Source organism: Strongylocentrotus purpuratus, unplaced genomic scaffold (assembly GCF_000002235.5).
Source record: "Strongylocentrotus purpuratus isolate Spur 01 unplaced genomic scaffold, Spur_5.0 spur5_scaffold_6, whole genome shotgun sequence".
Taxonomy (NCBI): Eukaryota; Metazoa; Echinodermata; class Echinoidea; order Camarodonta; family Strongylocentrotidae; genus Strongylocentrotus; species Strongylocentrotus purpuratus.
The window spans coordinates 44,474,747-44,502,551 of record NW_022145612.1 but is presented as its reverse complement, the minus strand read 5'-3'; the positions used below and the strand labels follow the sequence as shown (position 1 = coordinate 44,502,551).

Genomic DNA, 27,805 nt, shown 5'->3' with positions numbered 1-27,805 from the left:
TATCTTGTTGATATCTTGATTCAACATTTTCCTATTTCCCAGCCTTAAATATCTGTAATCTGTAAATACTGTAAAAAAAATTAATCGCTTTATGTGGCCCTTTTTTAAATCAAACTTTGTTTGGTTATTTACTTGGCGGGGACGGAATGGTTAATGGAACCCTTTTGTCCTTTTTTTTTATAACTAACAAATAATCAATTAGAAGCACAAAAATATATCATTAATCATCATTAGATCAATTTCTATAGCGCAGCTACTATGCTAAGTTCTCTACTTCGCTGTGATAAAAACAAAACTCCTAACAGTGCAACTTTACAGACACACAGTTAAAAGAAAAAAAACTATTCAAAAGATTCTGAAAACAATTGCGTCTTCAACAAACTTACGTATCAAGGCATAAAATGATGAGGCTCTCTTTTCGATATGAGTAAAGCATGAATAGAATTAGACAAAGCTTGCGACTGTTTCTCACCACAAACAGGCAACAACAACAAACAAACAAAAAAGGAAAAAGAAAAAGGAACCGAACCACCCAACCAACCAACCAAAAAACAATTAAGTAAACACACAAACAACAACATTAACTTTAGAAGAAGAAAAACAGTTCACAACGTGCACGATTTTGGCAAATAGTCAGATTCATCTCTGATAAGTTGCCTTCTTCATTGAATTCATCTTCTCACTTAAAATGTTATTCTGATGACGTAAATCCTTATTAATTAAGTTTCTTACTGTGGGTAATATAGAAAGAAACAACAGGTGTAAGGGAAGTACAGTAAATAAGATATGTAGGTATAATATTTGATATCATTAATGATGACGTCGTGTCGTCGTCTGACAGAAAGGGATACAGGCCTGAGGAAGAGAGTGGGGGAGAGAGAGGAAAGTAGAGAGAGAGAGAGAGAGAGAGAGAGAGAGAGAGAGAGAGAGAGAGAGAGAGAAAGAAAAATGAGAAAGAGAAGGAGAGAGAGAGAGAGAGAGAGAGAGATAAAATGAGAATGAGAGGGGAAGAGAGAGAGAGAGAGAGAGAGAAAGAAAGAGAGAGAAAGGGAAAAGGGGATAAAAGAGAGAATTTTTGTTTAAAGGTAGAAAAAATGGAGGAGGGAGAGAGAGAAAGAGAGAGGAAAAAAGAGAGAGAAATAGAGAGTCAGAGAGAGAAAGAGAAAGAGAGAGCGAAAGAGAGAGAGAGAGAGAGAGAGAGAGAGAGAGAGAGAGAGAGAGGGGGGGGGGGGTACAAAAAGGAAGACATCGGAAATGAGGTAGATTTAGATAGAATGAGAAAGAAAGAGAAGCAGACATATTACGAAAAATATCCAGACATGTTTGAGGCCCTTTGAATATCTCTGATGAAGAGATAAAATAAGTCGATTTGTAGGCAGGGAAAATGGATTAATTCTATGCTTTGTGTAGCATCTATAAAAAAAAAAAAAAAAACTTTTAAACAACATACGGAATAACAAATCATATCCATTTATAGAAAGGGATCAGAAACAGGCAGTACAGGGGGGCTAGTTATACGCATTTGGCATGAACATAGCACTGGATTATATATTGGGATTAGCGAGGGGATTTATCTGGGGAAAAGCCACAGAGGAAATACACTCATTATGAGACGGGGAGTGAATCACTTCAAAATGGATGTCTCGTATAGAAACCTGCCAGGCAGCACACGGCTCTTTAGACCTGCATTGTTCACTGTTATTTTTGTTCTACAAGAAATGCTCAAAAAGAAGAAAGACGCAGGAACCACTTTCCCTTTTACCTCACGATTAGAGTTACTCTTTTGTATCAGTTATGATTCATTGATTGAAAGTTTTCTTGAATGTGACATGCTATTATTTTCTGATTAATTCCTTTTTTTTTTTAGTTAAGAACACTTTACCGATATTAAGTGCCTACTTCACACATTCAGTTTCACTCTCACACATACTAAAAAGCAATGGCAGGGATCCAGGGTCCGATAACATTATTGACTCACAATTAATTGCGAAACTATATTCTTAAAGCCCCTCTAAAGTGTTTGGAGCCCCATATTCGCCAACCAATTTGATGGCAAAATTTTACTTAAACTGTATCATAATGTGAAAGAGGATGACATTTAAGACACAGTTCTGCCCCAAAAATGCGTTTGGAGACAAAGTTATAAAAGAATACATAATTTGGGAATACCTAAATGTTGTATTTTCATCAATATTCCACTTCAAACACATTTGTTTTGAAAATCCTTGCCGAAATCTGTCTCAAATGACATCCTCTTTCACATTTCACGAGATTTAGGTGAAATTTTGCCATCAAAATGTTGGGGCTCTGGCTCTCAACACTTCAACTCTTGATTGATCTGTAACAAATGTGATTGTAAGTTACTGGCACTCTGGCAGTGTGATATAATTGCTTGAAAGATATAGAATTAATATTAGGGAGAACAATCAATTGTAACGGACAAATTAATTTTCGCTATTATCTTATTCAGGCCATTAGAACATTAGTTTTCTCACTGTATTTGATATGTACTCTTTTGATTGCACAAAGGACTTTCAGTCAAAATGAAGCTACTTCACATTTCACACGTTACTCACATTATATAGACAAGATTATAGAATATATTATCTGTTTGGAGACAGAAGGGCATTAACTCATATGCTTTAACACAGAGTAGATGCCCTACTGGCTCCAAGCAGATATTATTTGTAAAAGCTGGAAGTGATATATTTTAGCACTCTGCAAAAAGAAAAAAACCCACCCAAAACAAACAAAGCATTACAGCATTTACATGTATTTTTCAAAGTCATGTAAAGCTTCTCTTATCATCTCATGAGAGCGAGAAGGACATTACTTCATATAAATTAATACAGTATTAATGCCCTTCTGGCTCTCATCTGGGGGGGGGGGGTGTTTCATAAAGCTGTTCGTAAAGTTATGCATGACTTTACAAACGACTAGTGCCTAGATAGGATGCCCAAAGTTTTTTTCTGATATTTCCAATAACCTCAATTAAATTATGGCAAAAAATATACTTTGCATTAAAAATGTTTGATATAATAAGAATGTTAATCTACATCTGCACAGTTCAACTTTAGTTGATGCAGTTAATAACGACTGAGCACCCCATTTGGCTTTTCATATACAAGTCGTTCATAAAGTCATGTGTTACTTTACGAACAGCTTTATGAAACACCCCCCAGGTAATATAAAAAGTCTAAGTTCACTATTCCATCCCATTCTTAGCACAATCACACCCACTCTTATATCAACCGACAACAATAAACATGTCTTGGCACTTTCCAAGTCAATTGCATGATTCATTTTTATTATTAAAATCACTTAGATCTCTCCGATCATACAAAATATATATTGCAGAAAAAGGCCCATGTACTGGAGTATATGCACAGAAAATAGAAACAAAATCTGTTCTGAAAACATCTGACACATTGCATTAGATTTATCTTTGTTACTAAACTACTCTTTTCATGAAGATGATATATAAAAAATGGCATGCATTAAAAATAGATGAAGTAACAATATGCCTTTATTACATGTAATCTATCTTGACTGAAATATAATCCATGATAATAAATGTCTCCTTTCTCTACAAGTTGCAATTTTTACAATTTATATATATTTTTTCTGGAAGCAATGTTCAGAACTGCGAAACCCATATACACAACAGTCAATACAGCTGATATAATACAAAAATATATCTACATCTGTTATCATACATAAAATTATTCACATTGTATGAATTAAATGTATCCTATAGGGATACTCTTTACATCAATTTTTAAAATATAATCTATTAACACTGGCAATTAGAGTATTCAACAAAAAGATGAATCTGCCAAATATATATTCACAGTTTATACATGACCAACAATATACATGGAAAATATGTCATATATACATGTATATATTTACAAGGTAGGAATACAAAAAGATGATCTGAATTGAAAGATTGAAATAATGAATACTGAGAACACTATTGAAGAACAGGAAATATCCTCTGCTCAGAACCAATAGGGCACTAATTATGATCTAAAACAGAGTTATATCTTTATGACAGTTTAGTTTCTATTCTAATTATGTATTTTAGTAGAAACTAAAGTACTAATTACAACTCATGCTTATCTAAACCAGATGTAAAATATACATGTATATGCCAAGTCAACCAATACTTAATACCCCACTCATATACATATACATCCAACAGGAAAATAGGTGCACTGTGGAAGTCTATAATCTGAAAATGCATTTATACACATAAACAGATTGATTCCACTATGCATATTCAGAGAATTGTTATTGTTTAAACGACATGTAAAAAAAACTTAGAATCTTTTTTATTTTGAAACAAACCCTCAAAACATCATACACAGTACAAGGTGTCTTGAGGTGCATTCACTTCCAGAAGTTTCTCACGATGTGAATTTGTGTTGAGGTGCATTTACACGTAGGTACTTGCAGAAGTGTCTCATGATGTCAGTTTGTGTTTTACAGGTTGAATTGAATAAAAGCCAGACAATAAGATTTCCTCTGAGGCACTGAAACGCACCTGTCAAGAAATGAGAGGGAAACCCGGACATTTTTTATCTTTCTTCTTTCATGAAATCTAATCTGCCTGGAGCTGGGTTCCCTTGGGATTACGTCTCTGGGTCACGTCCAACATCTGGCCTCTTTTCTCCTCAACTTCCTTTCTTTTATCCTACGTCAACTTATTAAATGGGCATTTAAGTGTGAAAAGGTAAAAGATCTTAGATAATCTGTCTCCTGAGTTATGACAAGATTTATTCTCGAAGGACAAAACTGAGGTGCTCATTGATTATATGACTACTTGATCTTAGTGTTAGTTATAACCCACATAAATAATTCATACAATGAAACATGTTCTTGCACAATGATACAGGCATAAAGGGATAAATAAAACATCCAATCACGTGACTGCCTTGAAATCCTATGATGTAATTGACGTCATTCCTAATCCCCCAAGTAAACTGCGGTCAATTTAATTAAGCTGTCATGTTATGAATACATTTTCACACACATGTTACTATATTACACATCTGTAGAAATATTGCGAACACTTTCAAAACTAGCATACTCATCTTGTTTCGCATTTTGTTTCCAATTTCTATCAATTATCTGCCCTAAATATTCGCCTACCATATGGTGTCGGGTTTGAATTTACGGGATCCGTCAACGTCACTCAATCAGTCAAGCGTACAACACAAAGAATCCCATGGGCACATGCATAATATCATCTGCTGCACACCGAACATGTGTGTGGGTGCTTTTACCGTATGACTAACGCAGAGAGAAGGATGTGGGACTACAGGGATATTAATTTCAGAGAAACATTTCTTCAAAGCTTAAATAGTGAGGAAAAAATGAACATGACTAAGGTTTAAATACAAATATATTCATAAGTGTCCATGTTACAAACACAAATGTTTATATACTCAAGGAGTTTCTTCTAGAGCCAAATGCTTTTAATATTTCTGCTAAATCATGATATTTCCTAAACCAGGTCAAGTTGTTTCCCAAGATAGTGACCAACGATGATGATCGGTGAAGGTGATAAGAGGTAAGGAGTGGAGGTTTGGGATCACCTATCTAACTCACCAATTGTACATCCTTTATCTCAGATATTATATTCCAAAACACAAACATATGTCTAGTCTGCAGGCTTAGACTTTTTGAATCGATGAAATGAAAGATAATGAAGTGACCACACACAATTAAGCCAGATTGTTGATGCAATTGTTCATCGAATCATTGGAAAGTGTATGACAATGATACACACTTCAAGATATATTATTTTTTCTTCTTATGCTCTTTTAGAAAAGGTTGTGCTATGTGTAATCCAAGGATCTGTTCTCTGAGAAAAGACTACTATATTTATTGGATATTTTTTTTGGCTGTTCCATAAGACACTAGAAGATTCTTTACAACAACAACACCTCACCTATCTGTCACCATCACCTTGGTGTATTTTCCCTTGGTCATCTCACCTCCCTGGCTACTATTACAGGACAGTAACCTGACCTCAATGAGTGACCAGGAAGGTCCAGTGGTCAAGCAGTTCACTCGCCAGACATAACTAGGAATCTATCATAAAGGCTTGATCAAACCATGGACCTACTAAGAAACCCATGCATGACTCTACTTGATGAGAAACTACTAGGAACCCTTTGGAAGAGCTTCCTAGATCAAATATTGAATGACATTTTTGTCTGTTTGGAGCCAGAAGGGCATTACCTATGTGTAAAATTATAAGAGTGAAGGCCCTACTGGCCCCAAACGGATGGTATAAGAGTAACATGAGCAGCAATTTTGTCTATCAAAATATAGACACAACCCAACTCTATCATAATTTGTCGCTTTGTTAGGTACACATTATTAGTAAGTACAGGATTTTACACAGCAAGTCGGGTATCATGGGTAACTTTGCCAATAATATACCAATATAAATGTTAAGCCCTAACCTTACTCCAATGTTTTGAACTCTGTAATTCTTCAATCATTCTTTGGAGTCTTTATCAAAACACTGAGCATTATCATCAGTCTATCACAAGATTATTCATCCTGTGGACAATGAGAAATCTACCCTATACAGTTGTTGCGCTCACAGCTGTTCCCCTTCAAAATCAAATTTTCTGTAGGTGAACAATTTTTTTTAAAGTGATCCATCTACCACTATGTAAGTGGCTGATGCCATAACTTGGCAGGAAAAAATTGATTTAAATTCCCCAATTTTATTAACAGCTCCTCATACCCTTGATAAAACATGAGACAACAATCGGTCGCAGTGTCATGCCACAATGAAATTCATGTTTTTCTCACTTTAAGCAGCCCTCTGTAAACCCCTTCGAAATATGAATCATCGAGCGTCTAAAATTGGTCACCTGTTTGGTGTTGACATATCTCACATGAAAGTTTTGATTGAAAACAAATATTAAATCATTTGGAAGTGGATTCCATTGTGGTGTGAAGAGGGGTGATGTACTCCCCATTTTGATACAAAGGTGCCACTTTCAAGCTCCTAATTGGGAGAAATATTCCCAAATCAAATTGAATGATAAGTGCATCCTTCTGAAAAATATGTCTATATCTCTTTGTTTCCTTCTTTCAAAAAAACCTGGACCATTTACACCATCTCAAAAAATACACAGACTTAAAAATACTTAGAATATATAATAATAATATTGAACTGAATAAGTTCGAATTAATTAAGTTTCATACATATTTGTATTCTGTATTTCACAATGTGAAAATGCAAAACAAATTCTCTAGTTAGTCATTTATGTTTTCAAAAGCCTTAAAATATGTCCACATTTATATAAATATTGCACGGATTCAACGTAATTTACAGAAATCCTTTGAAAGAAAATGTAGATAAAATGGAAGATCAATTATCTGAAAATTTGATTATTGAATCTATTTCACTGCTTTGCACATTCCTCACAAATCCTGAGCAGATTAATATACCAAAGTCCTTTTGGTCCATAATTGACATGTAAACAAAATTTACAACAAAACATTCAAAATATACACCATCTTGACGATATAAACAAATTTACAGAGCTATACAAAGAGTCCATTCTGTAACTCACCTGCAGCTTTTATGCAGAACATAGGTAATGGTTGTTTATCAAAAGTAAATGAAATGAGGACAAAGATTACAATTACAAGGAACAAGGATCTTTATTGGGTGGTATTTATGAAATTATGGGAGAAAAGATGATGATGATGATGATGATGCAAGCTAAGATGATGGTGATGATGTTGATGATGATGATGATGGTTATGATAAGGATTATGACACTGATGATGGCGACAAATCTTCAGCAGCCTAAACCATCATACAAGTCTAGAATATCCTATTAAATCTTAAAGGATAATTCCCATTGTACACTTTCAAACACAAAATCTACCTCACAAGTTTTACAAATCTAGAAGAGTTGTTAGTCATTATTGTAACAGATATTGCACACAAAAATGGTAGAAAAAACTCAGCGTAATGAATAAACCGATAGTGTGTCTCCTAGGTACATCCTACTATCACATCCACAATATACAATCTACTTCTAGCTAAACTGTCCAACCTTAACCCACATTGCAGAGAAATGTCACAAAACTCCAAAATATCCCACTTTCACAAAAACCAGAATGGATCACAAAGATTGGTCCAAATTCAAGATCGTGGTTTATCTTAACTTATGGTTTAAACCTTTGTAAGCGTAGTAAATGTGTGTCCTCCTGTCCAACGATTGGGCAATAATATACGCTTTTGTATCGTGTGAGTGAATTCGACCATTTATGTCTGTAGGATTAAGCCATTACCTACAGAACTGGATTTTTTGTGTGTTTTAAGTTAAGTTGAATATAGCGCATTTCATCATAAATAGTGAGACGTACCTGGGCTTTTTTATCTTTCCTACTTTTCTATACTATTTTTGGAAGTATCTATACAATTGTTTTTACCAAAACTTCCTTGGATAATAATCGTGATTGTAAATAAAGTGATATTGAAATAATTTTTTGTTGTTACTTCTTTTAGTTCAGGGGGAGGTTTAAAACCATGGTTTAGACTGTGGATTAAATCTTCTAGAGTGAATTCAACCCTTTATGTTTATAGGATTAATCCATTACCTACAGAATTGGCTGGTTCTTGTGATAAGCCTAGTGAAATGAGAGAATTTAGTATTTAATGGGTTAACAGGTTGGACAGCTTTGTACATGTCTTCTATATGTAACCTAGGAACGACTACAGTACAACAGAACTCTAATGAGATGTGTACACTATGTGGGATATATGATGAGATGAAATAATATGGAATGGACAATGCTAAAAAAAAAATGGAGTCATTTTGGTGGGGAAAATGCACCAAATAGAAACAGAAGTATTCTTTATATATCAAGCGCAAGAGAGTATATGTTTGTGAAAGAATGATTAAACTATATCATATAATGAAATGAAATATCATATGATGTAAAGTAAATCAATCTACTAGGTACTTGAGATGAAATCCTCTTGTCAGAGCTGCTGATAGAGTTATTTGTCCACATACTTTGGCCATTTTAACTTTGTATAACTGTCACAGTTTTGAAGCTTTATCTATACTTGACTTATGTCCATTGCTTCTGAAACTGAACTCTCTTATTTTTATGTGGTATATCATGAGATCAGTTCAGCTAGCTAAGCGATGGCCCCACCTATCTAAGTGATCCCCCTCAATTTCAGAATGTTGGGTAATGAATGGCAAATGAATGTCCATTCCACTACCCAGCCTCAATGGCAGTACATTGCACAACATTGTTCTCTCAATCTCTATCCTTGCCTACTGAATACTCTTTGGATCTGCAATTGATTCTTAGGATATCCAGAAGCCTACGTGGTGCCCATCAAGCAGCTATCCCATCCCTGGCTACATATACATAGTTCTTGAGCTGCTTTGGTGTGCGTCCATTCTTGCAGATTCAGATTCACTGCACGTTGGCACATAGTTGCTCCAGGTAGGCACTCTTGGATGTTCTCTGAGCCTGTCTACATCCACCCAACCACCCTCTGTCTTGGACTCTCTGACCATGACAAATGTTCCTTATGGGATTTGACCCATCCTCGCTCCCTGCCCGTTCACTTGCTGGACTCCTTGACAGAGTAGGTCTTGCTGGTGAAGGGCTTAAGGGCATCACTCAAGGAGCAGAGCAGAGAGGCATGCAGCATATCATCCAGGTCAATCTCCCCTGCTTCCGTCTCCTTACGCACTAGGTCCTTGACCCTGGTGTGCAGCTTGCCCAACCAGTGGTAGCACGTTCGGCAGTCATCCCGGAACTTGGTGCGGAACAGACCTAAAGGCAGGGAGGAGAGTAATTATGTGAAAGGGATTAGTTAGGAAAAGGAAGAGGGTGGAATAGGTATGCAAACAAAGTTTTGTCGTCGTAATAAGCACTACACCTAACCCTCGAGGTAACCTAAAACCTAATCAAAAATCGACGCCTTATATTTTCAACCAAATAAAGAACAGATCAATTATTAGATGCTGCTTATAAGTATCGGCTTGCATGGTGATGTAGATATACAGTAGGCTTGTGGTTGCAGATCAAATATTAAATCACCAAAAGATGACATGTGAATAGCCTTTACAAGCTTCATAAGGTGTAGGTGACACACTTCAAGATATGTGTACCAATTTTTTTGAGTACCGGTATATGACATTCACTGGGACACCATAAAAATGGTACTTGATTTCCATTAAACAAATACAAAATGGAAAGACGATTCACATTCCATTACAATATGAATTCACAGAGCATTTAAAAGAACTTATTGAAGTCTAGATGTCAAATACAATTACAAGTATATCTAATCACAGGGATAAAAATCCACCAAAAGGAAGACTTTATTCAGCCTCCAAATAATTGTCAAAGTTTTTAATCCTTTATACTGACCTCCATGGTGATTCTTCTGAATTTCTTTGGCAAACTTCTTGAGCAGGACATGGACAAGCTCAATGGCAGCATCCATGATGGCTTCGTCTTTGGTGTAGAAGAGTCTGTCAATCACGGGTAAGACTTGAGTTGCTAATATCAGGCTCCACTTCTCCCTAAAGAAGATGGATTAAGAGAAGAAGAAAGAAAGGTGGACAATGAAAAATATGGTATTTCTAATCTTTATAACAATTCTCATCAGATCATACCACTGTCAAATGATCTTAACACAGGGTATGATTCATCAATACAGAAGGGTTATTCTTCTAGGTGCTCTTTTGGTGCAAATGAGAAAGAATGGTATTACCGGTACTTAATGATAACCTTACCTGTCCCTACCTGAGAATATGAGCTGGTAAAATTACATTTTTAAACGAGTAAACTTTTTACCTCAAACACCCAAAAAACTTGCATACACCTTAAGATTTGGACCCATCGAAGAAACTTCATGCCCATACCTATGCCCAGAAAAAATCTTAAGTTCGACATTTGGCAAAATTGATCTTGACATCCTATATGCATGTACGGCGGCAGTATGGATGTTAATATCAATATTCATTATCACAACCTTGTAATTTCTTCATCAACAGTACCATTACTTACTAAAAGTTATCAGTATGCATTAACCGTTCTCATATCACATCTTTAAGATATCTGTAAAAACAACTTAAAGAATGCAAATATCTTGGTAAATGTTGTCATGGGAAAAGACCTCTTAATGATTGAGTAAGCAAGGTAAGATATCAAACTACCTGGGCCATTGTCACTAATCATCATCCATCTCCTAGACAAGGGACAATAGTGATATATGTCAGGTACAATTACTATTCACCTCGAGCAAAGAACATATCGAGGGTTCAGTGACACAAAGACGTAACTCCATATTTTTTCCAAAGTGAGTCAAAATTTTCAGACAAATGTGGGCTTTCCAGGAAACACAAAGTTTTAACTCCACCCAACACCCCATTGAATTAAATGGCTGGTGAAACATAGACTTAACTCCTTAAGGTCCAAGTGCTCAGTGATACATAAACCACTTTTTCTCAAAATGGCCAAAATGGAGTTACGTTTTTGTGTCACCGACCCCTCGATATGTGAGGTACAATTACTATTCACCTTGAGCAAAGAACATAAAGTGAAAACTATGACACAGATACCTCAAGGGGGTGAAGGATCGTACGACGAGTTTAAAGATTTGCGTTAACTCATCACCCCAGTAGAGTCTTTATACTGACTGATCTTTTCTTTCAAGTTACCTCTCTATAGGCCTAAACTTATTGTACCTTTATATGTCAGTGTATTGTCACAGCTCCTTATTGTATATGCAAGCATGTTCATAAAAACTCTATCATGTACATGTGTACATTATGTACACAGTCATCACTATCATATTAAAGGAGATTTACTGTGACAAATTCTTAATTTGTTACTAGATTGATGGACAGCACTTTTTATCCTCTGGAAAAGGCACTGTACAAATCAAATTATTATCATGATCATTATTATCAAAAACACGAAAGCTAAAAACAGTTTTCCATAAGGGATAAAACTATGTATACCATCTGAATTGGAATATCAACATTGTTGTAAAGGGTATTTCACTTTAATAGGATACTCTCATCTGCCTGCCTCTCTGTCTCTGCCTCTATGTCTGTCTGTCTCTCTCTCCCTCTCCCCCTCTCTCTCCCTCTCTCCCTCTCTCTCTCTCTCTCCCTCCCTCCCTCCCTCCCTCCCTCCCTCCCTCCCTCCCTCCCTCCCTCCCTCCCTCCCTCCCTCCTCTCTCTTCTCTCTCACCCACTGATCACACTCACTGTCTCATGCTGCCTACTGCTCCCCTGTCTGTCAATCTGTCTCTCCATGTCACAACGTCCTTATAAACTCTTATGAGGGTTTTTTTCTTCCACTTATACCCCTCTTCAGACACTAGTCGTAACAATCAATGTTGACAGGTGAGTCACGAGTGATGAGGCATTCCCTCTTGTCCTTGGCATGCTGAGTCTCAAGTACGTACACGTCTTACCCTCCAGCAGGAAAATGACCTTTTTAATTACGACTCAACAATCTACCTCCTCTCTCTACACAATCGGCAGTGCAAAGGACGTGATTTTAAGGATTGATGGGAAGTGTCTTGATGGGAAATGGCTCTGAAACTATTATTGATAACATCTAAAGTTTTTCATAAATATTCCTCCTTTACTAGATACTATTATCCGAGCCCTACAAACCACAGGATTTTCAGGTTATGTGACTCAGAAGGAAATAAGGGTAATTGTTATTACAGTAAATTCAGTTATTGCTGCAGGGGGGAAAGGAATTGGGAATGGATTTGTAACTTTATCAACTTGCTCTAAGTAAAAGCAATTTTCATACTTTACTTTTGAAAAGAACATATTATGATACTAAAATAACTTGGCCTTTCTCTCAGTATTCAAACACAGAAGCAGCATGCATTCCCAATGGCCTGAGATGAATTGCTGCCCTCTTTGTCAAGAAATAAATAACGTACGGTGCTAAAACATAAGATAATTGGCCTCTATACTTTATACATAATCATTTAACAGACTGCATGGCAGAGGAAGGACTCAATTAGCATAAACTTTTATAACCAGTCTGTAAGTTGTTAACAATATCGGGAAATAAGAAACCAAATCTCATTTCTAGGTTTTCCACAATTCCTGGTATAAAGATGCAGTGACCAGAATGACCATATTCCTTAGTGTATGCTCCTAACTCAATCAAGGATGCAATAATAACAAACCACAACACGCGACATCTCTGTAAAAGTATTTGTCCCCACTATAACATGAGGCTGCACAAGATGTCTTAGGTAGAACCACTCTGTCACAGCTTTAAAATAGACAAACCAGTGAAATTTATGCACACGCAGGAAGTTCATCAACCACAGAAAAGCTCTGGCGTCTATTGAACTATTTAATATGTTATTTTATGTAGGTGTTTTAATTTTCCTGACCTTATCTTTGTTGAGTGGTGGATAAATTTATCATACCGTATTTAGGTTTGAAACATGGGAGAGTTTCGAACGAAAATATGATCCATTGTCTTAGGGGGATCTAACTTACACTCTATTTGTTTCATAAGCAAATAACTAAATACAGGATAATTAAGAGCCATTCATTTCTGAAAAACCTAAAAGAGCACTAAAATAATGTATGAATATGAAATTTACTTTACTGACAAAATTTCGAGAAAGGTGATGACTTTTGAACTGCATTTTAATTGCAAGTATGTAACAAAGACAGAGAATGTAAATCACAAGTAAATCATATAAATTTTGTGTAAAATGACCATCCCCTGAATAAATTATCTGTTTATGGTACATTTACGGCCATAAACTCACACTTCAAGAGTAAAATGATAAACACATTAGAAGACCCAGGAGGTTGCCTAATTAGCATCCTACACACCTCCACAGCTTGCTTTAATCAAGTTACACACACAGATCACAAGGGGTGGGGATGGGTTATGATGAGAAGATTACAAGGCAGTTTTAAAGCACAGACACACCCTTGCTGATAGATTAGACAAGGATTATCACCTTATACAACAAAGCCCATCAAGCACATGCTACCAATTTGAAGATTTCAGGAAGCTGAAAGAATGCTTGCTATTTTAGGATTCGCATCGGATGTCTTGTTATGAAATACAAATAAATTTAGTTTTGATTTCACCTTTCTCTTCACTTCACATGTGGAAATGATAAAGATGATACACTGCTATGATTATCAAACAGAAGTGGGCAGTTTGTAAACAGTACTAAAAGTGACTGAATTATTGTTTGATAAATTATTATCTTATGATTACTAACTTCACATCTACCTTTGATTGATGGATCAATATAATTATTCTGAGGTAATATAGATTCTTTAAACAAATTAAAGAAGTTATATAAATGCAAGCTCTAAGTTGTAAAAAAATCCTGTATTTTCAATTCTCATGTGTGACAATACCAAAAAAGACTTTGGAATGGACACAATATTCTAGAAATGCACAATTTTAATGTTATGTTTCAGTGAAATATTCATGTCTATAAAGGGTAACAAACAAACAAGTGATTATCTAAAATTATATGGGGAGATGCAACTAGTCTAAAAACATCCAATATCAAAAGCAAAGTAAGTACTTCTTCCAGACAGAATAGAAAAAAATACACAACTTCATGGGCTTTTAATCTGTCAAGTTTTAGTCCTCCTGAGAATTGAAATGACATGCGCATGGATGGAATTGTTTTGTGACGGTGACCGGTAGGGTCCCAACTGTCTGTCTGCCTGGCACTCCTTGATTACTCACACAGTTTGCTGTAGGTGGGACTGAGGCTGAATCTTTTATATCTCAGCAAACTTTCCACTGTCCAGGAAGGAACAGTTAATGAATGAAAGGAGGTACTGGTCTACAATGTTCCAGGTGGAATAAGGCCAGGGGCAACGCAGATGACAAGAAAGCCATGAAGGGATGGACTGCTTTGTATTGTATTGTGAGTAAAACTCTTGGGAGGTCCTTAATGGATCCCTGGAAATGTCTGTGAAATTTTAGGATAGAAAGGTCAGTATGCAGGGTCAAATCTTGAACAGTTGAACTTTAGCGATTCATTAATGAATGTCCTTTATTATATATATTGTATCGTTACACTTGTCTAATAAAGGCATACAGACAGTTTTATTTGTATTTATTTGTATTTGTATATTATTAATGGTTTATACTCCTAAGAATAGTATTGACACTAAGGATTTGCTTGAGTCTTATCCAAGTTCTCTGCGTCAGAAATTCTAGGAAACAAGGATAATGAACAAGCAAGGGAGGGGTTGGAGGGTGCTAAGGATCAGAGGGTGGGGTTCAAACGAATTTAGGCACAGACAGTTTGGGATTAGTTACATCCCAAGGGGTAGAGGGTCCATGTAGGTACCTCCATTCGGGGAGGGATCATTACAAGACCATATCTACACAAGTAGGGGGTGAAAAGTGTTCCATCTTCAGTTATATCACACAAAGGATGAAGGAACAGGACTTAAAGAAGGAAGGCAGATGGGGACATATGCATTTCATGTTGGGATCATTTGAATCGAGATGTGTAGAAGATCCACATGGGTTTCCCCATTAGGTGAGGGATCCTTAGAAGATCATTAAATCCACAGAAGATTGAAAAGTGTTTCATCTTCACCTATACGGTGCAGGTACTGAACTTTATCATGAGATTCAAAATGAGTCAAAAACTGAGATTTAAACACTGAAAGTCAGAATTAATCACATTCCAAGGGAAAGAAGATCCACACAGGTACCTCCATTAGGTGAAGAATCCTTACAAAACCACATCCATGGGAGCTATGGCTGAAAGGTGTTCTATCTTCATCTATACCACCCACATGATGGAGGAAAATGACTTCAAAAAATGAGGGCACACAGGAACGCAGGAAGAGAGGCGATCGGAACATGATAGGGAGTTAATTTGAAACAGAAGGATGTCAACCAATGTAATGAGAATGTGAACAGTGTTAAGTTTCCTGCACAGGGACCCAAAGACACCGCACATGAATTCAGTATACAGACTTAAAGGCCAAGGGATATATGTACTAGATACAAACTACATTCACATTATCACATTACTTGCCACTTTAATTACAAAATTATGCAACAAATCTTATAATTTGGAGTGCATATGTCTGTGCCCTCAAAGTTAAACCATGCATTTTCTTTTAAAATGAATTTACTTACAAACATGCATCCCCTTATCAAAATATGGTATATATTTCTATAACATACATGTACAAACAAACTCATGTTATACATGTCTATTTTTAGACAATCTAAATAAAATTACAGCTATATCATTAATGATCCAAATATGGATTATTAAGAGTGGAAGTTGTGGTATCAAAAATTCCTGAGCGTGAATCTGACATTCTTGATATACGCTAAGCCACAAAAGCCAAAAAATATTCAAGGGGCAGGATAATTACACTGGTAATGTCAAGATCACATGCGTGACCTTTAAGAGCAATGGATGATCAGAGCTGGTCTATGCTTAAATTAGGACACTAGGCTTCATCACCCAAAGGGAAATTGAATCTTGGTCCTCTGGGTTGTGAAAATAGACTGCCGTTCGTGGTGACGTGGAGCAGCTAGGGTGGGACCGACCTGGTGTTTGTCGCAACCTTGACGTAAATACCCCGAGTTAAAATTCTTTCACACTCTATTAAAAATCCTAATACGATGAAGAATAAATCCATATGTTCCATCATGTCTAAAGTTTGTTTACAATGAATTTAGATCATAAATATTTTAATTATATCTGGCAAGCAGCTTTATTCACTTTTTTTTATCTTAAATCACAAGACTTGAATAAACAAAATATCAAACTTCCGAAACCTATAACACAATGGAAACCAAATACAGATCCAAAGTTATATTTATTTAGTTAAAAGTTATAGCAGTAAATTTCCTGGGGGCGGGGGTGAGAATAATCAACAGCAGATTGATATTCTTTAATGACCTACACAAAAAATGAAATGATAAAAAAACAAGGACAGATGTTGTCTAGCATTACAAGGGTCTGATGGTTTTCTTACTGATAACATGCATGCTATATAGGGTGCAACAACATTACAAGTTTGTACAAATATTTGATCACTAGTCTCATACAAAGAGGCCACTTTTATCAACTGTTTGTAACATTATATGCATACTTTAATAGTAGGAGTATATGAAATATGATAGGAATATAGAAATAATGATTAAAATCAAACAATTAAAACTGTCTGCAGCCCCTGTATTGAAACTACATGTACGGGTTGCTTAAGTGTTGAAGCTAGTACATGGTATCATGTAACCTTTCTTCATTTTTTCATGTGAAGGGGGTGAATGTACTCAACCACCCAGGCAGATCAGCTGCAGAAATCTTAAAAGGAAGTGCAATTACAACGTATCTCTGAATAACCACAATGAATCTCTCACAATGTTCTGATACGTCTACGGCTGTTGATTCTATGCATCTAAATATACAGGGGCTAAGGGGGGGGGGGGGGTGGACACCCCTCTCCTCTCTCTCTCTCCCCCTCTCTCACACACTCTTCCTCTCTCTCTCTGGTTCTCTCTCACTCTCTCGCTCCCTCTCTCTCTCTCTCTCTCTCCTCTCTATCTCTCTCTCTCTCTCCCATACACTCACTCACTTCTAATTTTACAGGAGATCTTTCAATCACTTAGATTTCATGTTAACTTTCAAGGAAGACTACATGTCTTTTGGCGACATGTAATGCACTATTGATTTTAAAACATGATTGCTTTGTTGGATCATCATGAACAGAAGTCAGAAAGCAGTAACTTCCCTTCTTGTCACTATCACTCACTTGGCCCTAGCAAGAACCATGCTTGAATCCACTTAGGATGTTCTAAGTCATGAATACTGAAGTGCTTATAAACCAGACAGATATCAAGTTAAAAGTCTTTTTATTGTTCGCCACTGATGAAAGGCATACAAAACAGCATACACTAATTGAGTATATCCCCTTACCATTTGTTTCTTCTTCCTTCTTTTACTTCATATTATTTCCATGGTAAGGTAGATGCAAGCTACATTTTAACAGAAATTATGAAAAATGGGTATGAAAATTGAAGAACTAATAAATTAACCCTTACACCCAAGCGTATCCCTCCAGCTCTTTAGGGGTCCAGTATTATTCATATCTCTGTCTATCTAGCCAGTTATCTATCAATCTATCTATCTATCTATCTATCTACATGTGTCTATGTATGTATAATTTAATTATTGTTATCTCGTATCTTGGCTGCTTTTGGATCAACAAAGTGATAAACCCTGAGACATCGTTTCTCCCGAACTCTCTATCACAGATGCTCAAAAGACATTCCTAATCACTGGAAAGTGATTTCGGTAGAAATACACAAAAGCATTAGAATATCCTCCACCGGACTATTTGAAAAAGAAAAAGAAATGATAACAAAGGTGTACTTACTCATCTGCGGCTAAGACATTGAGGATACTGGTCCAGGCTGGAAAGTCGATGCCATCTTCCTCCTGCTCTATGGCATTACCGAGGCTCTTCCGCCGGATGCCTTCCACCTCTCGCACCATGGGAATGATGGAGTATGGGGACATAAGCTTCTTGGTCAGTCGGTCAAAGATGCTGATGGCCTCTGATGTCTGGTCATTGACCCAATGGGTGCAAACCTCATAGGTAGTCTGTGAAATAGGGGGAGAGGGAGAGAGAGAGAGTGAGATATTATCATGCTGTGTCCACTGTTCATCTATTACATCAACACGAAATATGATAAATATATAAAAGTCATTTCGTATCTGCAAAAGGGCATTTATGAGGAGGCCGATTCTTAATATACACTTGACTATTTTGATTGCCTTGCTTCATGTAATATCTTTTTTCATTCGTGAGACAAACTATCATCACTAAAAACAGAGCAACAAAAATATTGAAAGACTATCACTTTAATATACTCAGCAACATGTACGATTCACTCATCATCTCCCAATCATCGTGTGAGATGGGAATATAAATTTCTCAATATAAAAGCGCATCATTTGGAACCGACTATTATAGGGTTACTTGTGTTTACAATTAATATTCAATCTGATGACTGCTTGTACATCAATTTGTTCATCTATTTCAAAAGAATGTTATTGTTATGAAAATACAGACCAAAAACCACAATTACAAATCTAATGCAAAATTCTAAGTACAACACGAATGCATCTAGATAAAGTACATGATTCTGTGCTATATGAAGGCCATATAGAATTAGACTGAACAGGAGACACAGAATCTGTTAACATGAGCTGCATTGAGACGGCAACCATAGATTTTTTATTTTTCTCACATTCCTTCGATTTGCCGATAATTGCATAACATAGCAACTATATACCTGCAAACACGACAAAAAATCTACCTCTGGAGTGTGTTTTTTTTAAATGCCTGCCAAATTTTCACTGATTTTTTGGGGGAGTGTAAAAGCAAACTTTGGTAAGTGTGACTCTCCTTGCTTCCAGGCTTATGCATGCAGGGCACTGGCAAGTCACACATGCTCTCTGCTCACCAAAATAAAATCAGTATGAGCAAACTTCAACATTTTTTAATGGGTATTTCCAGTAATGTAAATGGTAGACCAAAAAAAATCAATGATTCAAGTTTGGGGATGAGTAAATGGGCATATACAGTGATATCATTAACAAATACCGGTAGTAGTAACCACACAACATACACACTCATTTTTTGCACACATAGCACAAGAGAGAATGGGAAATGAGCAAAAAACACAAGTATTTTAAAGACATTTAGGTTAAAATTGAAAAAGTAGACATGAGATCGACACAGCAAAGAACACATCAGGCTAGTACTCAACTGCTATGAATTACCATGGAGCCTTAATTGAATTCTGATCGGAGATTACAATGAGGTATATCATGGCATGACAGGATGAGAAACATTCATATTGCACTCATGCAGAAACACAACGTGAAACTATCAGGGCTCAAAATATCAACATAATATCATTGCTAGGAATCTTCAAGAAGTGAAAACTCACTTTATTTCTACACAAACCATATGCCAACACAAATCCTTCAAGAACTTAATTCACTTTTTTTCCTTTCCTGTTAACTGCTCCCTCCCTCACTAAGAATGATAATACAGAAGAAAAGAAATAGAACAATGAATGCAGCCTTCATAGACAAGGTTACAGACTGAGCTTTGTTCCCTTGACTAGAGAGGAAATGGATCAAATTTTTCTAAAATAAATAACCTATAATTAAAAAATAGGTCACAGGAACATAAAATCTGCCAATATCACAACAATGTTGTTCCTTGCCAACTTTCCACTACTCTCTTGTCAATCACTATTACAATGACGTCTGAATTCATAAAAGGATATCATAATTTATACTAAAAATACTTCTCAATTTATGGCTACTAATTTATATTTATACAAATGGTTTTAAAAAAATAACCAAGGAAATTTTACATGTTGACCACTCCAAAAATGTTTCAAAGTGACAATGGAAATATAAGAAACTTGTGTTATTGAGAAAATGAGCTTTACACTATGTAGGAATGTTAGGATTGTGAGAGGAATGATAATGATAATTTGAGAGACAAGTACATTCAAAGTCATTCTTATAATCTTTCTACCAAAAAGGCACAGGATGACAGGCATGTGTATCTCAACTTGTTCAAAATGCAAGTTCATCATCCTTATTACAGACATAACAGAAGAACCCTAACTGATCAAAAAGCGAATTAAAGTTAAAGGCGCTTGTCAGCAAGTTAATTGGTCATGATGCGCAAGTGCCGAAAGTGATGACTGCTTCTCTTATATGCTTTTTCCTATCTCCACTTCTTGTTTCTTGCTTCCCCGGGTAACCCTAGCAACAAGCAATAAAGAATACTTTACTGTGGGAGAGCCAGGCTAATAATTCTTGGAGTTAACAATCTACAGGTCTGTGATGCTGGCGAGTGATGTTGACACATTCATATCCTTTCAAATGATCCCTATCTTGAATCATAGCAGCGTCCGAGCGTGGTTTACATCGACCACCTCAACATACAGACAGTTTGCGCCTATTTTAAGCATGAGGGGGGACCGTCTTTGGCCGGGCCAAGACGGAGAAGGAGGAGAGGTGGAGAATCTAAATTCATCTTGACGTAAACAGGATCTGCACCGAGGAGGTGAGCAGGTCAGCGTGACATCAGAATCACCAGACCAATCGAGGACGAATGAACTCGGATCGGGTTTGGATACAATCATTGCCCTGTCGAGGATTGATTATAGTCTGGTTTAATTCTCTTTCGGATCAAAGATAAGATGAGTGGAAGGCTAGACAGGTCAAACCATTCAATATCTTGCTGAAAAAGCTACCACAGGCAAGGAATATACTCATTAGAGTGATTCCATATGTGTTGTATGAGAGATAAAGACAACATTTCCACCTTACTGACAGTACACATAACTGATGACAATTGTTGTCTGTTAATTATAGAGTGAAATCAGAAAGAACAATTTAAGTAAATGGTGATAATGGGTGAACCTGTGCAGATAACTTAAAATATATAATAATGCATTGAATATGACACTTAATTTCACAGACTATCGCAAGAGTAAGGATTTTAATTTTTAAACCCATCCCTATTTTGATTATTATCATATGTCACTTCTTAGAAAGGAATAATGCTAACAATTTACTATTCTAAACAATTATATTTTCATTTCAAAGAGAAGCAGTACAATTTAAGAAAAGAGGAGTAGGATTCAAAGGCAAAAAGGGAAGTAAACAGCTAGGACATTCTTTTGCTGATGGAAAATAAATTACATGGTTAAGCATGGACCAACTTTTAAAAGGTTACACGCAAATTTGGAATATTAGTAACAAAAAACCAGATAAAGTGCCAAGTTCAAGCATACAGATATTGTTTCAGAAATATAAAGACAAGGAAATGACACGAAGGGAACTAATATTTGTAGAGGGAAAAGAAGCGCAAAAAAAGACATCATACAATAGTGCCAGCATTGCAATACACACTGATTTTCTTTTGAAAGTATGAATACAAGTTTGTTATCGTGTACACTGCAAGCAAGTGAAAATGCAGAAGATAAGTGATTTCAATGAGTAGAAACTGTAAGGCGAAGAATTAACAAGCAAAGTTTTGATATCAGAAAAAATATCTATTTCATCGTCTCACCTCAGAGAAACGTTCAGTCTCAATACTGGGCTTTTGAACCTTCTGTATAAACCATAAAATGATGTGTTAAAGCAGGAAAGAAATCATAATAAAACCAATTTAATAGTGCACAACAAAGTACTGGTATGTGGTGCATTATAACGGCAGTAAAACAAATCATATGTGGACGAAATGAGTTAAATCATAAGTCTAATAGAGCATGTTAGTTTCCATATCTACATTCTACACACTAAATACATAAAATATGAAACAAACAAGAAAGACCATTCTCTTTTCATTGTCACATGTTAAAAAAAACATATATTCAATACTGAATGAACGTCATTAAACTATTACCAACAACAACAACATCCCCATTAATGGGAAAACTTCCTGTCAGACTTGTAGATTGTATGGACAGTCCTGGCAGAAAGACATATCACTTCTTGAAATTGAACTGGCAGATTAATTGTTAAAGGGGAAAAAAGGAAAGTGACACTTTCTAATCAGGTCACAAGAAATCACAAGATTTGATGGACAATGGGAAGTGGTTCTAATTATGTAATGGCACTTCGCCCAAGTCTACAACCCTCACATGGTAAGGCTTACATAACACTTGTACACCTTGGATGCTATACATGGATCTATCCCAACCACAATCACAATACACGTCCATAAAATTGGATTATGAGAAGGTGCCCACGAGGACGGGGGTACACTGGAGGCATCTTCCTTCATTCTATGGCAGTCTATAGGACCCTGCAGGGAAAACTGTGTCTCTCAAAAGGAATGTCTTCATCAGCTCGAGATTGCCAAATCGCCCGCTATTTCTGATTTGGGAAATAAGCCAGAAGTTACAAATCGAGTCTTCATCAGCTCGAGACCTGACCTCAAAACTCGAGCTCAAGATATTATTAAGACGCACCGGACAAATGGCGGGATATTTTGCAAAATAGGGGGATATGTTGCAAACTAGACCAAGATATCTTGGGATGATTATCTCGACCAAATATCCTGCAAATTGCAACATCGGACTGATGAAGACGCAAATTTGCTGGATAATTTGCGATCAGGATAGTTAAAATAGCAGGTTATTTGGCAATCTTGAGCTGATGAAAACAGGCCTAAAGAGAAAAACACACAGTGGCTGGACGTGGGCTGACCAGTAGGATGTAACCTACGGCCATGGGAAGTTTAGAGGAAGACCGTAAAGGTCATTGAGGAAGCGTCTTATTGTGACGTCCCTTGGGGTGTCGCCAATTTGGACTTGTCTGAGGCCAAAAAACATTTTGTCTACCCTCAAAGAATGGGAATTTTGGTCATACAATCAACACTTGAACATGGGTGTTATAGTAAATAACCCCAAAACATAACCTTGTACCATGCCTTACTAGAAGTGGAATTGTGAAATATAAGAATGTGTACTAGAAGTATTTCCTGGTAGTGAAGAGTCGCGGCTAAGGAACTTACAGTGTAAAAAATAAAAGTCATAACTACAACTGCATGCTATCTGTTAATTATGAATTAAGATGAAAGCCAGGTGCTGTCTACCAAGGGGTTTTGCACAGGAAGTAATTTAATTTGTATTCTTCCACTGCCAATAAGTTCTTTCAAATGACGTACATGATCATAGAATAAAATTCAGTTAACATAGTAATTTGTTTATAACGGTATCTCTTTGTGTTCAATATTCCAACATACATTTCAGTGTCTGTAGTTACAAACAATGGTGGTTCAAGTAAAAAGAAGTAGGAATGTCAACTTTACACCCCAATAAAGAAAACGTTTGGTTAATTGTTAATCCCTATGGGACAGAAAATTCTGTTTCTGCATTTAAATGATTTACAACTGGGAGATAAGAATGCTTCCATAGTGTTCTAGTAATCTTACTTCCCATTTTCTATGCGTCTACATTTTTATACGTTATATGAAATCATGCTATGTTTATATACATGGCTTGGTGAAAAAGTGCCTGATTACTGATGGGGTTATCCTCTTAAGAGAAGACAATAAATGTAGGGTAAAAGTGTTAGTGAGAGCAAGAAATGTAACAATAGTCAAACTTGTTGATTTCTCACCTCAGTAGTATCCTCATCCATAGTGAGGGTCTTCCTGACTTCTGATTTAGCTCCGGAGCGATCCCCACCTCTGCTGGTTATTGTAGCAACCTCCTCGTAGAGATGTGTTTGATTAATCTCATTGTCTCTGATGGTTGATCTGGAATCTTCATCTCCAGTCAGGACCCCTGAATCATGGGAGGTGTTCCTACCAAGCTTAGAGGAATTTGACGAGAACCTCTCCTTGTAGATCATCTTGCTGTGTCGGCTCAGAGTCAGAGGGATACGCTTCATCGTCCTGTGACCTGCTCCATGATTGGAACGCCCTGGGAGGCTTCCATGGATGACACGGGAGTTGGGTTTGGAAACCTGTGCGTAGGTCGGGTTGCGCATGATTCCATCCGTGTCCAAGCCGAAGCTACGGATGAGGCTCTTGCGGACGTCAGCGCTGGAGCGATAGTACCATGTCCTGCGTGGCTTAGGTGGTGTACCTTCCTCTGCTTCTTTCATCAGCTGTCTGTCCCCACTCGGGAGGCAGTGGATGCTTTTAGAGATGACATTACGCATTCGGAGTTCACCAAGGTTACAGATGTTCTCAAGGGAACCCATGGACTGTGTCTCCTGCTTCTCTTCTTGGACAGCATCCTCGCTACCCTCTGTGAACGTGGCACTGACCGAACTGACCGGACTGCTATTGAATACATTCCTATCCAGATTGTCGTCATCGTCCATGCACACGTTGTCGTACACTGGATCATCACAGAGACCATTCTGACCTGCACTAGAGTCACTGGCATACTCCAAATCCACAGACTGTCCATCTTCAGCTGCAGGAGCTGGAAACCCAAAGGAGTTGTTGACATCGCTGCAAGTTGTTTCCTTATAGTCACCACTATCCTGGTAACCATCATCCGAGTCCAATGAGTCACCACGGAAGTTCACGTTCTCTATTCTGATATCCTCACCAAAGACACTACCTTGACGTTTCTCAGCAGTTCTTTTCTTGCGCAAAAGGTTTGCTGTGATAGAATTATAGGAGCTGTTCAAAGACTTTTTGAAAGACCGGGTGGTGACTTTCCCCTTTTCTTCGCCATTGTCCTTCTTCTCCTCTGGTTGAACCTCTTCATTCTCATTGACATTATTGATGTTGTCATCAGCATTGCTAATGTCTGATTCACTGGTCTCCATCTCACAACTTTCTTTCATATTTCCATCATGTTCCATGTCTACTTTGATATCTTCTTCTGTCCTAAGAAGCATACATGTTGATTCATCGCTGAAGACGGACTCCTCACAACTCTCTGTGGAAGCCTGCTCCTTGAGTCTGGTTTCCCCTGAGTCTGGACGAGGCGTCTCAACTTCACATTTTACAGTTTGCGACATTTCACTTTCATTTGCATCTACACTGGAAGACGTTTGACCTGAATTGTTTTTGTCCGTGTGAGCATTCATAAGCCCAGACTTTACCAGTGCTTCTACAATGTCTATCTCTGAATACTCAGAGAAACGGCTCCTTTCATCCTCCATGGTTTCCTCTTCTTCCTGTTTGGGAATACATTGTTCTGTTGCTTCCACTTCACTTTTCACACACTCGTCTTCAATTCCTGCCTCAGCCGTTACCGGACATGCTTCCTGAGCTCCAATTTCAATTTTTTCATATCCATCATCATCCTCCCCTAAATCATCAAACAGAATCGCGAGGGAAACCCCAAAATCGTCCTCTTCCATGGAGTCCACAAGGTTCTCCATGCTTGCACTTCGGCTTTTTAAAACTTCTTCCTCGGTCATAGGCACTTCGTATCCATCTACATCAGAACTTTCAGCCTCATCAAAAACTTGATCATAATCCTCTCCCGATGCCTTTCTATCGGCTGCATTTTCATGTCCAGCAATCTCTTCAAGCTGAGCCATTAGAGCTTCAAGCTCTGTATAGTCATTCTCATTGGCATCAGTCTGCTTCCCTTCATCTACCTCCACCTTTTCATAAGCATTTATATCCTCATCATCCTCTTCCTCTAAATTTCCTCTCTCAGGTTTCAGAGGACTACCCGCCTCATCTCCACCGGTATCATGATCAATGTTGATAACTCGTTCGTAACCATGATCATCGTCCTCTCCTTCGACAGTTCTCCACTCCTTTATCTGAATCAGTGGCACTTTCCATTGACTCGATTCCATATCGCTGTCTTCATACGGTGCAGACGGTGTTGGGCACTGGTACTTGATGTTGGAGTCATCCACAGCTCTTGAGACAGTCTTACCCATCTCGCTGTCCTTCTCCTGAAGTCGTTGTTGGGCGATCTTGATGTCTCCTACGCAGAAAGAGTGTCTCCTGCGATAATTCGGGCTCCCGTCGTCCTCGAGCTCTACGGTCTCAATGGCGTTCACATCCAACACGTTGGAAAAGGTGACTCTCCGTGTCTGCAGGTATTCCTTGGAAGGGCCCAGATCTACTTTAGCCTTCTTGGTCCTTGGCATGGAATGGGACTTCTTTGGAGTCCCCAAAATACTGCAGAGAAGACAGGAATAGAATAGAAAATAAATGTTAATATACCTTTCAAAATAGTGACCTGACAATTAACGTCTATTGTAAGTCAGAATGGCATAAATTAGATTGCATGCTGCCGTAATACATTACCTTGCCACTGAATTACTACAAGCTTTTGCTGAGACTTGTGTAGTTTAGTAAATAACATGAAGCAAAAAGGCAATTAATAACACTGCATAGTCACATATACAAGATTTTTTATTAATGACACAGCAGTTAAAATGGCAACTATAAGCCTTACACTATCGCAGTCTAGGCATGTACACTCTTGCAGTATTCCTATGTGTGCATATTCAGCCCGTACCCTAAGGCATTCTCATTTTATCAGCGCACCACACCTATTGCAGAATCATGAGTGAAAACAGGCTGCACTGCTCTTAACGACTCACTTAGTTTTTCACTTTGAAGACCTATAATTTGCATCCTGCCCCCCTAATCACTAAGCCTTCTGTACTTGAATTTTATTTTTGATTGGATTTTAACTTGTCAAGCCCTCGCTGCCCTGCAGTTGTCAGACACTGGACACGAGGGGAGAGACGCGCCAACAAAAACACAACAAGAGCGTGGGGTGAGGGACAGACTCTCAGAGGGCGTGTTCAAAACTCAAAATAAGATGGAAAGATAGCAACATAGTATGAGTGAAAGATTGTATTAGACAGCTCACAGCAAGTAACAGAAGCAAGAACTTAAAGGTCTCTGTATAAAAATCCCAGTAAAAGACAGAATAATAACAAATAGAGATAATTTTTCATAAAAGTCAAATGGGTAGTCATAATTAGAGAAAGGATAAATAAAAGAAAAAGAAATCTGTTATATAATACAATAACGAAATGAACACCCTATCGATAGGAGAAACCATCACCATCACTTTATTACCATGGGTGCAATATCATGTACAAAAGTTTACTGTTGTATAGGTTCCTGATTTGGGGGGGAGGGGGTGTCAATAACTATTGTGATTGTAACATGCTGAGAGAAAGCAATGCACCAGTAAGCATCACTCGTTAAATAAGTCAAGGTCATTC

At 37.3% G+C, this 27,805-nt stretch overlaps 1 protein-coding gene across 3 annotated transcripts in view; it reads right to left on the bottom strand.

The window, feature by feature from the left end:
- Window positions 1-3,286: 3,286 nt before the first annotated feature.
- The window catches only part of LOC100891421, an 82,950-nt gene continuing 58,431 nt past the window's right edge, over window positions 3,287-27,805 (bottom strand). For 2 of the 3 annotated variants that reach the window (XM_011663573.2, XM_031000483.1), the window contains exons 8-12: window positions 24,254-26,741; window positions 22,197-22,238; window positions 18,465-18,691; window positions 10,444-10,598; window positions 3,287-9,843 (exon numbers count right to left, since the gene is read on the bottom strand). In XM_011663573.2, coding sequence (XP_011661875.2) covers window positions 9,629-9,843; window positions 10,444-10,598; window positions 18,465-18,691; window positions 22,197-22,238; window positions 24,254-26,741 — 3,127 coding nt within the window. In that variant the 3' untranslated portion in view covers window positions 3,287-9,628. The remainder of the gene's footprint in view (window positions 9,844-10,443; window positions 10,599-18,464; window positions 18,692-22,196; window positions 22,239-24,253; window positions 26,742-27,805) is intronic. The other variant, XM_031000484.1, reaches the window with a different exon arrangement.